A 15,851-nucleotide genomic window follows, 5' to 3' on the forward strand; every position below is an offset into this window, starting at 1 on the left:
AAGTTTCACTACCATACATTGCTGTGTTCCAAATGTACATCCTCAGAAATTTCTTTCACAAATTAACGCCTATGTTTGATACTAAGAGACTTCGTTATGGCAGGAATACTTCTTCGTTTCTTCTGCTCCGTAGTCACCAATTATGATGCGAGTTTCTCGCTATTCTCGTTTCTGCAACTCATTATTACTTTCGTATTTCTTCAGTTTTTTCTCGATCCATATTCCGTATTGAACAGGTTCGGTAACGTTTTTCATTTTCACTAAGGATAGCAACGTCAGCTAGAAATCTTATCTTTGATACCCGTTCACACTGAATAATGATCCTACTGTTGACCTTCCTTTGTTTCAGCCGTTCCTTCTTCGATGTATAGATTGAATAGTATGAGCGAAAGATTTCATCCGTGTCTTTTTAATAGAGCACTTCATTCTTCTAATCTTATTATTCCCTCTTGTTTCATGTACGTGTTGCATATTACCCGTCTTTTACTATAGTTTACTTCTACATTTCTCAGAATTTTGAACGCCTTGTGCCGTTGTACAGTATCCAACCCTTTTTCTAGGTCGTCAAATCTATATCGCTCCAAAAACGGCCAGTGTGTTCCTTTAAGAGGATGACTGATGTCTTGTTACTACTATGTCCTCACATCTTCCCCGTCCCTAATCATGGCAATTGATACCCACCCACCCCATTTCCTCTCCATCAAACTTCTAGTATTAGGTACTTCGTTTAAAGAGTTTGCTGTGGATGCATATTACAAGAAGCTATAATTTCTGCAATAACGCTCGCAGACACACACACACACACACACACACACACACACACACACACACACATACACACATACACACATACACACATACACACAGGCACACTGCCTGTCTGTCTCCCTAATTTACTTTCCCTCTCCCCCACTCCATCAACCTTTCCATGTCCCTCTTAACATAAACACAGTTCTTAATGCAAAACAGGTGAATCCAAGTCAAAATTTCTATGAAGACATCTTGTATGAAGTTGACAAACGTGGGATGAAAACAGCGCAGATGCAGCAAGAGAAAATTCGAGTTCCCAAAAGCCAAGATATCGTGAAGGATGAAAGTACAACCATGTTTTTCCGACTACAGCGTCTGCTAGCAGTAATGGAGAAACCTGTTGGCTCAATACGTGCAAGAAACATTTACAAACAATGTATGTTTCTTGGTCACTTGGCCCCGCCAATTAAGGGTTTAAATTTCCTTGCACAGCGCTCACCTGTCGAAGTACTGGCGGATGTCGAATTTGTCCCCCAGTTGCATTCTCTTGAGATGTTTGAACATTTTTTAATATTTCTGAAGAATTAAATTTCTTTTTATGACTATGATCGGTGTCGACGGATCTACGGTGTAATCACCGGATCTTGTAACATTATGAGTGTAAGCTGGGACAGCATGTGTGTTTTAATTGTGTTATTTTCATTGTGACATGCTGACATTCCCTGCCATGTTTTACTTGACGTAACATCACTTTGTGACTTTCAGTCTTGCAACAAGCATGTGCAACTAATAATGTTATAAGATACGATGATGACAGCGTAGATCTGTGGAAACCGGTCATAGTAATAAAAAGAATTACTGGTGATCTTGACTAATTTGATTCTTCAAGAATAAAGGGTGTATCAAAAAGAATCATCCGATTTTAAGAAATAACAAATACTATGTTATTTCAGGTATGTGCTTGAACAACGTGTTGTTGGAAAGAGTAAACTCTCGAGTCTTACATGGTTCCCGCTAGGTTGCAGCAGTGTGCACCCACTTCAGTTGAAGTAAAGGTAGTGTCGGGACAACAGAAAGCATTTTGTGTTCTACGTTTCGGTCAGTGCTGGTCAGTAATAACAGTTCAACGTGACTTTTGTACTAGGTATGGAGTAGAATCCTCCTACAGCACAGAGCATTAGATGATGGCACGAACAATTCCGAGAAACAGATTGTTCGTATAAAGGCAAATCGCCGGGCCGTCCCCGAGTGTCTGACACAGACGTCGAACCCATTCACCATAGTTTCACAAGGAGTCCGCAGAAATCTGTTCACCGCGCAGCGCGACAGCTCATCATGGCCCCGATGTCCGTCTGGCATGTGTTGCGTCGAGGTTTACACATTAAGCTTTTCGTGAAGATTACAGACAACAACGTGTGACGTTCCGTAATTTCGCTCTTGGCAAGATGGAGCATAACAGTTTTCTTCCACGCTTAGTGTTTAGTGACGAGACAACATTCCATTTAAATGGAAAGGTGAATCGTCATAATGTGAAAATACGAGACACGAACAACCACATGAAGTTGTACAACACGAGAGCGACTCTCAAAATTTTTTTTGTTTTGTGCAGTTTCACGGGAAAAGGTGCATCGTATGGTCCACTTTTCTTTGCCGAGAACACTTACCAGAAGCACATATCTCGATATGCGTGAGAACTTTCTTTTCCCACAGTTGGAGACTGATTCGCACGACTTCATTTACCAATGGATGGGACACCGCCACATTGGCATCTGGATTTTTGAATGAAAGGATTACTGAACGATTGATCGGTAGCACTGGACCAAATTATTCAGCCTTTAATTACTGGCCTCCAAGGTCACCGGACCTGACTGTATGTAATTATTTATTGTGGGGTTTATAAAAGACTCTGTTTATGTTGCTCCGTTACCAACAACAATGAATGAACTGAGACATCGCATAACAGCAGCTGTGGACGCTGTAACTCAAGGCATGCTGGCTGCAGTGTGGGAACAATCTGAATACCGTATCGACATATGCCGTGCACCTCAAGGGGCATATTGGATACCTATGAAAATGTATGAAAAAAATATTTTTGAGTTTCCCGTTCGCCAAAAACCAAATTCATAGTATATATTTATTAGTTTCAGAAATATACACGTGCCAAATCGGATGATTCTTTTTGATATGTCGTTTTGATACACTATCAGATCGACCCCGAACTGACGCAATGTCAAACCTACTGAACATTTTTTACTGAGCGAGAAACTCGAGTTTCACATGTAGAAACATACAATGGATACTATATTTACAGAACCAAAAATGATGATGCTCTATAAATAATAGTGAAACGAGACTGATGCAAACTCTCTTAAACTGTAATACTCTAAAGACAGAAAAAAAAAGCTGAAGAAGTAATCGTCTTGTGTAAGTATTCTCAAGCTTATAGTTTCGTGCTTTCGAGAGCTGCGTCTAAATTTTAGTGCCACGCACTGTATTGTAAATGTGAATGCTTCATAAACAATTGTGTTCATTTCAGTCTCTTTATCAGATTTGTACACGTGTTGGGCTAACACGTATGAGGTAATATGAAGCACATGCTAGAAGAGAGATACTGTACGCGGCTCGCACCGCTTGACGAATACGGCGATGTCCGACAGGTGGCGACGCCTGCGCAACCGCCGTTCAGGGGTAGGTAGGCGGGGTAGGGGAAGCTGAGCGCGCTACCAACTCACCCCGCCAGTCGCACGTCTGCTGTCGCCTGCGCGCGAGCTCACCGCAACCCGGAGGGCGCCACAGTGCTGCGGGCACCTCGCGACAGCCAGGGGAACCGGCGTTCGAATGCCGTTCCTCCAACCAGGTTCAGAAACGATTTGCGTTACTGTTCGCTAGGTTCTAAAGTGACCATTCAACGCTGCTTCCTGCAACGCCAAGTGCACCCACATACAATTACACGGTTGTGTTCAACAGTAGTTAGTAATCCTAATAAGCAGCTGCTACAAAACTTACTGCCTCTTGACGCAAGTTAATACACGTTTTAGCAATTTCTGCAGTGAAAAGCAAACAACGAAGAAGAAAGAACTCAACTAATTGCTTCATATCGACATTAGACTGTTATCTTTCCACTTTTTTGTAATACAATGTGAAACTGCCTTTGCTTTAAGATGACACACATCTGACTTGACCCCAACCGACTGTAGTAATCGGAAATGCCGTCACACTCTGAGTGCAGCGAAGCATTGCGAAATATTCAATACATTTTATCGTAAAACTGACAGAATGTGTAACTCACAGTGCATTGCGTTAAATTTCTTTCCTTTTAGCTTTACACTTTGAAAGCTAAAACGTCGACTGTCCAATAAGAGTGCATATTATACCGAAGTACGTGTCTGTCCGCTAAATGAAGTGCACTATAGGTGACTTGTTATTTGTTAAATTTTGCCCATAAGAAAATATTTCAGTCAGCCTGACGTTTCATCATCCTGGTTCTAAAATATAAACAAGAACGAGTGAATGCGCAGATTTACTCAGTGAACTTCTCCGTTGACGGACAAAGTGCAGTAAAACTAAACGAAACTTCAGACTGCAAGTTAATTCAACAGGTAGCTCTCGCGATGTAAATCAGTCTCCAGTTTTCCATCCCAGACGTCTGTGCCAACCACCTGTAGGCTAAGTGCTACGGGCAGTTCCCGAGACGTTCGGTATTTTCAGTTCTGGGAGGGAGACAAATTTGTGCATCTGAAGTAGGTGTCCTATTGCCAGAAAGATCGCTAGGCAGAAATAAAAAGTGCGTTTAGCGAAGCCACACACATTCTGTTTTCGTGCGATAATAATTTCTGAAAGTAATTTACCTGAAATATTTAACATATGATTGAAGTATTGATGGATAATTGGATTATGGATTGTAGTAAAAATAGTCACTGTGGATTTCGGTAAGAAAAATGAGATTTTAGTGAAATTACGTTGGCAAATGTACACGTGTCCAAATCGTTTCATTACCATACGACCTAGTTTCATGTCATGTTTCGCTGCATAAAATCAGATATAATGATGTATCAGGCCTCAGGTTTTCCCGTCGATGCAGGGTGGTGAATATGGTTACTGCTATATTACTAGTCACGATCTGTAACAATCTTTCAGTTTTTAATTAGAGGAGTACACAGGTCCACGGCTAATGGCGTAGACTGTCTTTAGAAGGAAACAATATGGAAGACGGCACTTGGATGAATATTTCCAACATCACGAATTTTAGTAGTAGTCAGTTCGCCGCCAGTTCAACAACAGCGCTGCCGACGATCGTCAGCGTCGACATGGAGAGCGACATTATAAACAACCAGGTGGTCCAGGCGCTCTTCTGCGTCCTGTACACCAGCATATTCGCGCTGGGCATCATGGGCAACGTGCTGGTGTGCTACGTGGTGGGCCGCAATCGCGCCATGCAGACCGTCACCAACTTGTTCATCGGGAACCTGGCCACGTCGGACATCCTGCTGTGCGTCCTCTGCGTGCCCTTCACGCCACTCTACACCTTCCTCGGCACGTGGGTCTTCGGCAGCGCTCTGTGCCGCGTCGTAGCCTTCGCCCAGGGGACCAGCGTCTACACGTCCACGCTGACGCTGACCTCGATCGCCGTGGACCGCTTCTTCGTGATCGTGTACCCGCTCAAGCCGCGCATGAAGCTGTCCACGTGCGTGGCCATCATCTGCTGCATCTGGCTGCTGTCCGTGGTGCTCACCATCCCGTACGGCATCTACACGGTGCTGCGTTCGGACCGGCGCGCCTTCTACTGCGAGGAGTACTGGCCGACGGAGCGCGCGCGACAGGTCTACGGCGCTCTGACCGCCACGGTGCAGTTCGCGCTGCCCTTCCTCGTGGTCACCTTCTGCTACGTGCGCGTCTCCGTCAAGCTCGGCGACCGCGCCAGGAGCAAACCCGGAAGTAAGAATTCGCGCCGCGAGGAGGCGGACCGCGAGCGCAAGCGGCGCACGAACCGCATGCTCATCGCCATGGTCACCATCTTCGGCGTCTCCTGGATGCCACTCACCGTGCTCAACCTCACTAACGACGTGTACATGTCGACCGGCCGCTGGGAGTACTTCAACCTGTGCTTCTTCGTGGTGCACGCCCTCGCCATGAGCTCCACCTGCTACAACCCCTTCCTGTACGCCTGGCTCAACGACAACTTCCGCAAGGAGTTCGAGCAGGTGTTGCCCTGCTTCGGCCAACAGACGGCGGACGGTGACGTCACTAACGGCCCCGGTGGGGGCGGAGCCGGCGGGAAAGCGCTGCTGCCGCGGCGGCCTGAACTCGTCGCCGACGCTCCTCTGAAGAGCCAGCAGGGACCCGGGGTGACGTCAGTGGCGTCCACGGCGAATGTCATATACTCTAGTCGCGACGAGGAGGTGCAGCTCCAGATGGAAGGCGCCTTCGTTGACGTCCAGGCGGAGAACAACTTCCTTACCGGAGTCCTGTAGGTAAGTCTTACCCTCACTACAATCACCGTGATCCCTAAGTTCATGAAATGTATTCGCAGGTGTTCGTAACTGCGAATACATTTCATGAAGGAACAACCATCAGTTATATATCAGAATGGCCTTTGTCACGAACCTGGATTAGTCACTTATCGCGGGTGGTTGCCTTTCCATTAAGTTATCCAAGAACGACTCACGGCGTCCGCAGCTCGTGTTCTAGTGGTTGGCGTTGCTGCCTCTGGATCACGGGGGGAGGGCGGGGGGTTAGCCGCGCGGGACTAGCCGAGCGGTCTAGGGCGCTGCAGTCCTGGAATGTGGGGCTGGTCCCGGCGGAGGTTCGAGTCCACCCTCGGGCATGGGTGTGTGTGTTTGTCCTTAGGATAATTTAGGTTAAGTAATGTGTAAGCTTAGGGACTGATGACCTTAGCAGTTAAGTCCCGTAAGATTTCACACTTATTTGAACATTTTGATCACGGGCCCGCGGGTTCGATTCCCCGTCCGGTTGGGGATTTTTCTCTTCCCGGAGACTGGGTGGTTGTGTTGTTGTCGTCATTTCATCATCATCATTCGTGACAGTGGCTATATTGGACTGTGTAAAAAAACTGGAGTGTGAAAAAGTTGGACGTGAGCTGATTACCGCGCAGTTGAACGCCCCACAAACCAAACATCATCACGGCTCAGATCGAAACTTCCACATATCGTCAATCCTGTGTCAAGTTTGGGTCTGGCCGTAAGTTTCACTCGGACAGCCTAATGGAATGGCGACCTCTCGCGATGAGCGGGTAATCCGGGTTCGTGACAGGGGCCGGCACAAATTTTCATTGTTGTCATTCTGTTATGCAACTGATGGTTGTTCATTTCCTCAACTGCGAATACATTTCATGTATTTTATAACGGCCGAAGCGGCCGCAGTACGCCCTCCCACCTCATTCTTGGTGTTTGTTCTCTGTATTTCACTGACATTACTGTTGTTTTGCTACTGTACTATATCTGTGACAACGTTCCTAGCCACCAGTAGCAGAGAGTGTTGTACCTTGGAACAATTTTCATACTTTGATCTTTAACAGACATTCCGTACATTTTCTTATTCTGTTTTTAAATGATGGCATTGAATTTATTTGTGCTGCAGTCGCTTTCTGCAATTATGCAAATCACCCAGGAAAAGAAAGACTTTATGCAACCGTGAAAAACTGTTCTGAGGTAAAATATGGCCATGTACCTAGCAACAAATATTCTGTTCAACTTCAAAAGTGTAACAAGAAGAATATCTTTTTTAGACTGAATTTAACTGTCTATGATTACACTATTCCTCTGCTAGACGCCAGTATTCAGTAAGTCAAATCACATTAAGAAGTATTAACAAAAACAGTAACAAATTGAAAACATTTCGAAATACAAACTCCTGGCAACTAACACAAATTTCCATTTTCAGAACAGGGAAAGTTGTTAAGATACTAAAGAAACCCAGTTCACTTCCAAAAATCACGTGTTCCCTAGTGTTCCTTCTGCTGTTTCAAGGTACAAGATGGTGCACGACCGGCAACGTATTGATTAACTCCCTACACGTAATGTAAGTAGTTTAAAATATACAGAATTTTAATCACCATAAAATTCTCTAACTGAAGAATTAGGAATATCTATCACACAGCTTTAATGTTATACAGGACTTAAATACCTGGAACTCGTAATATTTACAAATGCAGCAATAAACACGACCTCTTGTCTCATAACAACAAAGACAGTATAAAATCCCGGAAACTACTGATGACGGTTTCTAGTGTGCGTTCCTTCAAGTGATTCGAAAATCAGTCACTAGATTGATACACCGACCAGTTCCTACGTGTACTGTTCTTCAGGTACAATAGGCTCCCTTTATTGTTCGATGGTGTTGATTTTCACCAAGGCCATGTCATGCAGACTTCTAATAAGTGCAAAGGATCGACACTCCTTTTCTGTTTTGCGGTGATTCAGTGGTAAAGTTTCACACTACGATCCAGTCCATCTCCGGCCAGTCCCATGGTTTTCATACGTCACTTGTTATCTCTTTCAACTCTGTTCCCAGTGGCTGAGAGTACGCGTTAAAATATGGGTCCTCTTATAATCAGCTGACGAAGTGAGTTCAGAGGTTGGAGGAACGCAACGTCACACCACATCAACAGGACCATGCCCATCTAGTTAAGTACTGTGGTGTTTAGGCCAACGTTTAGGTTTGTGATCGTTATATCTTTTTTACTAAGACATCTGTGAAACGTTTTGAAAGGCTAGAACATTTGTGTTGTGTTGATTCTGACGAGGGCAAGTTGCAGGTTGAACCTCTTGTGGTTCATCAGTCTTCTCACTGTTTTGCTGCGAATCATCACAACTTCTTCTCCTGTGCCATCCTCTGCTTGCAAGAGTAGCATTTACTTCCAGCGTCGCCTTTTATTTGTTCTTCTTTTCTTATCGGTGCACTTAATCCACTTCTCACTAGTTTCCGCATGCATGACAACAATCACAAAAAAAATTTAGGGGTACCTGGACGTTAATTTCATATTTTGACGTCAGAAATGGAAATTTTATCCCCTAAAAACGGCAGTTCAAGAAACACTAAAGCTACTGATAGAATGTAGAGGACACTGAAGAGAACTTTTATTTCGTATAAGACCACTACAACGAATGTATCTCCTGCGGATAAGGTGAGTCAACACAGGAAACGAAAACAGTGCGCCGGGAAATAAACAAACAAAACATTCAGAATGTAGAGGACACTGAAGAGAACTTTTATTTCGTATAAGACCACTACAACGAATGTATCTCCTGCGGATAAGGTGAGTCAACACAGGAAACGAAAACAGTGCGCCGGGAAATAAACAAACAAAACATTCAAGATAGAGTTACTAGTGCCACCTGTTGTTAGCAGAGCAAATAAAAAAGTGAGGTTTCAATGGTTCATTGAGCTTTATGAATCACCTTCGTAAATATGTAGTCATATAAGATTACTTTACTGTTTAGACTGTTTCCTATCACCAGGTGTGATTAAATATGGAGAACGCCAGGCGAAGTGAGCAGTTAAAAACATCTTTCTACAGCGGTATCCACACCCATTATAACGCGGGCGCACTGAAACGAAAGGTAACTGGAAAAATTTATGTAAAATGAACCATGTTCATTCAGTGCCCAACCTGAAAAGGTATGTCCAAGGATGGTAATGCTCTTTCTCGTACTGCTAGAATGTACAAGACTGGTCCCACGAGAATACAATACTACGTCTTGGGGTGTTTCCCTTTTCACAGCATTTCGATATTACTGAAATATTCTGGTCAGTACTGAGCAGGCAGTTAAAGTTCTTATGCCCTCTTTTAGCATCTCTGAATAGATGGTGATAGCTTTTGTGTTGGATTATTAAAAAATATCATATTATTTTAAATTCTACACCACATGAGGTTGGTGTTCGAACAATTTTCTTCCTGTTCCTGTTGAACAGAAACTGACATTGGCTTTGAAACAGACGCCAGAATATGATACACCACTTACTCCAGGACCGGCCACAGTGTCCCAAACTTCTCGCGGGTTTGGCGTGAGGGCCGCGGGCAGGTCGAGGCCCGGCCGTCTCGGCTTTGTTCGGTGTTCTCGGAAGTACCCGAAACATAGCGACGTTCCATTCAGTGTGACGTTTTTTTGTCGGTACAACTCTCTTCAATTCTGCAGAATCGTGGTGTCTGCGCTGTTTATCCTTCGATATTTGTTGATGCTATGAATGTTCACAGATCCAGTGGTTGTTTACACAAAAAGAGGCGTTAAAAATGAATGGGAATGACAGAAGAGAGCGAAGACAATTTTTAGTATATATTATGCAATCGAATAAGCGACGGGTACTTCACATTTGCTATGAACGGACATTACAATACCATGCAGAAAGACTTTAAAAATTTGGCTGGCAATGAAAGGGCCAAAATTTACAACTATCGACAGAGGGGATTCATTGTTTTCTACACCAAGAAGCACGTTGTGGTAAATTTGCTGGCATGAGCACGTGAAGAAACCGGCAGCACGAACAGAAAATTTCTGAAGTCGTAGGAATGATTCCGCAGTCAGTTGCTACAATTTTCGATGGAACTGAATGAAGAGTATGGAGATTTACTATCGCAAAATCAAGGGGAATGTCTGGAACGATTTTTCGATTTAAAAATCGCTATTGTTGAATTCATGAAGGAAAAAGGAGTGCGGGAACGAAAATTAAAACATCCGGAAGGGATAGTGAGTTTCGAGTCTTAAATGGACTTGGCTGTATACGCCCACATTAGGTCATTCCAAGGAGAGAAACAACTTGTATCTGATCTGTCGCAGATGCGTTTACAGAGAAAATGGCGTTGTGAAAGGGACACAGTCTGACGAACACGTTCCAGTTCCTTGAGGTCACTGGCGTTAAAGAAAACGTCATGTTTGAAGAATTCATTATGGCATTGAAAGAATTACAGGCTGCTGGTTTCCTACTCGTTTTGAGGACACTGTCAACCTTACACCTGTTTCTGACACCGTTTGCCATCTCAGTTGAAAGCGCCCCTGTGCACGTGCAGATGTAATTGACGGATCTGCAAGGTAAGTCTCATTAACCCTCTCTAGGACGTATACATTGCTTTCTTCGGATAGAGCTTCCACGTTTCATATTGAGGTTGCAAAAATGCCTAACATTTCGATCAAAATGTCTGTGTGAACGACGTTTTTTCGATTATGAAACTAAATAAGTCGTGATTACGTGGCAACTTGAGTGCGAAAATCTGTCAAAATATCTGCGTATGCAGACAGTTTGTACCAGATAAAAATCATATGCCTTTTGCCCGCCAAAAATAATCAAATAATACTTAAAATTTGTTTTCTTTTTATGTGCGTTGATGAAAAATATAAAATATAAAAGCATTCCGATGCACTGCGACTGTCTGCCGTTTAAATGAGGCGGGTTCGCAATTTTCACTTCCTCACGCTCAGACAGCACAGCGTGGCGGTGGGGGAAATGCGTCAGCCTGACAGCTCTATGGCACTCGCCCACGGGTGAAATTCTTGACCACCCTTGATCTACGCAGTGCTTTCAGTATGAAACGGACGTGCGTTAAGAGGTAAAATTGTGGTATACGCTGAATGGGAAGCTTAGATAATGTTGTATACTATTATAGAAAGACTGTTACAAAAATCTCAAAAAGTACTTGACTAATTTACTTCAAATGTTTACACGACACTCTAATGAACATTTGGACGGGCATAGACAATATATTATTAAATTTATGGTAAATATATGTGTAATATATAAAAGAGAAACATTGTTAAAAAGTATCGAAAAGTTCTTGACCGATTAACTTCCATTTTTTGTACGATACATCAAAAAATATTCGTCTTATATGGGCTATGTATTTCCCTAAACGATCGTTAAGGTTTTCTGCTTAAACCGACTCCGAGTAACAAACTGCTGTGCCGTGAAAATGTGTGGTTTCGTTTTCTTTCTTGCAGCCAGTTCCAACTACGATAAGCAAGGCCTGTAAACCATTAGATCAATTGTTCCTCACATACATATTCTTCTTCATAATATACAATTTCAAATAAAATTGCATACACAACAATGTAGTGTTTTGTTTTCTTCCTTGCAAACGGTTTTACAAAAAACAGGAAAAGTGTTTTATGCGTTATCAGCTTATGATTAGAATAATACTAGATAATATGAATCGCCCGATAGTTTGTAATCCTATCAATTCACAGCTTAAAACTATGCGAAATACTGTCATTAAAGGTACTCTCCTTACAGATCCATGAGCTGAAGAGGTCTCTCTCTCTCTCTCTCTCTCTCTCTCTCTCTCTCTTTCTCTCTCAGACACCGTACACAATAATCCCAAAAATAGTCCCATTCATTTCAAGCATCTTCAATTCTCAGTGAAGGTTTCGTTTGTGACAACAATAATCAAGGCCAAAGCTCATAGAGATGGGTAAGAAGACAGAAGAGGGGTACGTAATGGACGCAGAGAGAGGGTAGGAGGTGGTCATAGAGAGATGGATGGGGGAGGAGGAGATGGACAAAGAGAGCAGTGTGAACGAAGTGGGCACAGCTAAAGGGGAGAAGGAGTTTAGGATGTATATCGATTTCACATACATACACTGATGAGCCAAAAATTTACAATCACCTACTTGAACGCGATTCAGCAGTGATTCTGCGTGCTATGGATTCGACTTACTTGATAGCTTTCCAGAGATTTGTGGCATCAGATGGCTAAGCACAGGTCACACACTTTCCGTAACACGGGCATTTGGTTTGTAGGTGCGGACCTGCCGCCCGTCAGCGTCCCAGTTGGGTTTCATCAGTTTCAGATAAGCCAAATTAGATGGGCAAGACATCAACGTGAGTTCACTATCATGCTCCTAAAACCATTGCGGAACGATTCTGGCCTTGTGGCACGGACAGTTGTCCTGCTGGAATATCCCATCGTTATTGAGGAAGACGTGAAGCATAAGCGGTTACAGTTGGTCCCTAATAATGTTACGTAGTCCACTTCTGTGTTAGTGACTTCGATTACTACCGCAGGTCCCATGGAAGCCCAGGTGAATGTCCCCCATAACATAATACTGCTACCACCGGCCTGCGTCCATGGCGCGCTGCAGGTTTCGAGCAGCCGTTCGCCTCGATGACGGTGTATCTAGACACGGCCATTGGCCTGGTTTAACAATAAACGAGATTCACACTTGGTTTAACAATAAACAGGATTCATCCGACAAGGAGACGTGATTGTATTGATCGGAGATCCAATCTCGATGATCCCATACCCACCGTAATCATTACTGACGACGGTGTTGCGCCATAATTGGGACACGTAGGGGTCCTCTGCTGCGGAACACGATGTTCAACAACTTACGCTGAACGGTATGCTCCAAAAGACATGCACCTGCACCAGCACTGTACTCTGTCGTCAGACCTGCCACTGATCGCGCCTATCCTGCTTTCGAGAATGGTCAAGCCTCCGATCCCTATGTTCTGTGATGAGGTATGGACGTCGAACTTCCTGTCGCCTACTCGTGGTTGAAGCATTCTTCATCCACTTTCCATAGATGTTCACGACAGCAGCACGCGAACAGGGGACCAGCTTCGCTGTTTCCAAGTTTCTCGCTCCCAGGCACTGGACCACAACAACCTTGTTCTTGTCAAAGTTGCTTAAGTCGGCGGATTTCCGCATTTGCGCAACTTATTGTCGCTAGAATGATTCCCCATTCGTCTCTGATCCCCTCATATACTTTTCTTACCGTGTCACGTGCCCTCAGGGCCATCAGCCGGCATACAACCTTGCCTTGGGAAGTGGTCATAATGTTTTGGCTCATCAATGTATTTAAGCAATTGAGAGGCAGAGCCAGGTTCTTAAAGATTTCCGATGTACTACACACATCAAAAAAAGTTTTGCGTCACAGTGGTTCCGAGAGTTCCGAACCTGTACAGAAAATGGGAATAGAGATCAACATAAACATCATTTCCGCCCTTTTTATTGCTCATGAAAACCACACATTGCATGTTGTACGATCATACAGTGATGCAGTGAGACCTTCAGAGCTGGTGATCCAGTTTGCTATAGACACCAGTATCTCTAATACCCAGTAGCACGTCCTCTTGCATTGATGAATACCTATATTCGTCGTGGCATACTATCCACAAGTTCATCGTCCCACTCCTCAACGGCGATTCGGCGTAGATCCCTCAGAGTGGACGGTGGGTAACGTCTTCCATAAAAAGCCCTTTTCAATCTATCCCAAGCATCTTCGATAGGGTTCATATCTGGAGAACCAATATGCTACCGATATGGTTGCACTATCAGCCAGAAGATGGCATTCATGTATCGTACAGCAGTTACGGCGCCTTCCATGACCACCAGCGACGTACGTCGGCCCCACATAATGCCACCTCAAAACAGCAGGGAACCTCCACCTTGCTGCACGCGCTGGACAGTGTGTCTAAGGCGTTCAGCCAGACCGGGTTGCCTCCAAACATGTCTCCCATGGTTGTCTGGTCGAAGGCATATGCGACACTTATAGGTGAAGAGAACGTGATGCCAATCCTGAGCTGTCCATTCGGCATGTTGTTGGGTCCATTTGGACCGCGCTGCATGGTGTCGTGGTTGCAAAGATGGACCTCGCCATGGACGTCGGGAGTTAAGTTACTCATCATGCAGCCTATTGCGCACACTTTGAGTCGTAACACGACGTTCTGTGGCTGCACGAAAAGCGTTATTCAACATGGTGGCGTTGCTGTCAGGTTTCCCCCGAGCCATAATCCATAGGTAGCGGTCATCCACTGCAGTAGCAGCCTTTGGGCGGCCTGAGCGAGGCATGTCATTAACAGTTCCTGTCTCTCTGTATCTCCTCCATGTCCAAGCAAATCGCTCTAGTTCACTCCGAGACGCCTGGATACTTCCTTGTTGAGAGCCATTCCTGTCACAGAGTAACAATGCGGATGCGATCGAACCGTGGTATTCACCGTCTAGGCATAGACGCTGCTCATGCATGGTTGTTAACATCTTTGGGCGGGTTTAGTGACATGTCTGAACAGTCGAAGGGACTGTGTCTGTGATACAACATCCACAGTGAACGTCTATCTTCATGAGTTGTAGGGACTGGGGTGATGCAAAACATTTTTTGATGTGTGTGTTATTTGAATGGGATCGATGCGTCTCATTCCAAATTAACAGATTAAATGTAATTGTCGATTTGGCGTTACAATCTGTGTTCACAAATTTTATCGACAATTTCAATGTACTTGGCAGCGTGTGTAGACGTATGCTGTATTTCTAATTGTAAATGACGTCTACATTCTTGGTCAATATGGGCGCAATAATCAGAAATCTAAGAAATTTACATTTCATGTGAATTTTGTACGAAAAGCTGTAACTGTGTGACACACTGGGATCTGAATCGAAATCTTAAGCTATAGTGGGCTGCGCGCTACCTATTTCATAGGTACGCGTCTGGTTTCGAATCACGATTTAGCACATAGTTTTAACTTGTTACATAAATACAAGCATTTCTTTTTGATGTGATTTCATTCTTTAATCAGTCAAACATACAGTCATAAAGTATGGTTCTGAGACCCCGCTGGCCATTGAGCAACAATTTAGCCGCAGACATACGGTCCAAAACAGAACGATTGTTGCACTCATTTCGAGAAATGCGTTCACATTCCATCTTGCTGAGAGAGCTTCCACTCCTTTTGCCAAAGCAACGTTCTCGAAGCAATCCAGTCATAGCTTGTGTAAAAATCGCAGATATTGTACTTCTTTAAAATGGAGTCTACAATTACTGATGTAGTTATTTTTTTATCAAGGAAATGTATCCTCAGAGTAAATCAGAAACGAGCTGTAAACTACACTCCCCGCAGTAGATTCAGGGTTTTCGCCCTCTCATATAACTTCTGCTGCTACGACAGAAGAAATAAATCTTTTGATTGCTTTGCTTAAATATTATCTCTTTCTTCTCTTTCCTTAAGATAAATATAAAATGAGCCATTAGATTAAATAATAACGTAGTGCCGCTCCAACGTATTCTGAGACTCACAGTTTTTATTTTTTCGAAACTGTTACAAAAACGTAAACATTCCTGACTTTGCGTCCGCTCAACACCAAATATATCAGAAGA

At 43.9% G+C, this 15,851-nt stretch overlaps 1 protein-coding gene across 1 annotated transcript; it reads left to right on the forward strand.

Moving 5' to 3' along the window:
- The first annotated feature begins 5,057 nt into the window (after nucleotides 1–5,057).
- On the forward strand, nucleotides 5,058–6,221 carry LOC126252424 (prolactin-releasing peptide receptor-like). The gene has a single exon (XM_049953314.1). The coding sequence runs from the start codon at nucleotides 5,058–5,060 to the stop codon at nucleotides 6,219–6,221; it is 1,164 nt and encodes a 387-aa protein (XP_049809271.1).
- The last annotated feature ends 9,630 nt before the right edge of the window (nucleotides 6,222–15,851 follow it).

The sequence above is a fragment of the Schistocerca nitens genome, chromosome 4, assembly GCF_023898315.1.
Source record: "Schistocerca nitens isolate TAMUIC-IGC-003100 chromosome 4, iqSchNite1.1, whole genome shotgun sequence".
Lineage (NCBI taxonomy): Eukaryota > Metazoa > Arthropoda > Insecta > Orthoptera > Acrididae > Schistocerca > Schistocerca nitens.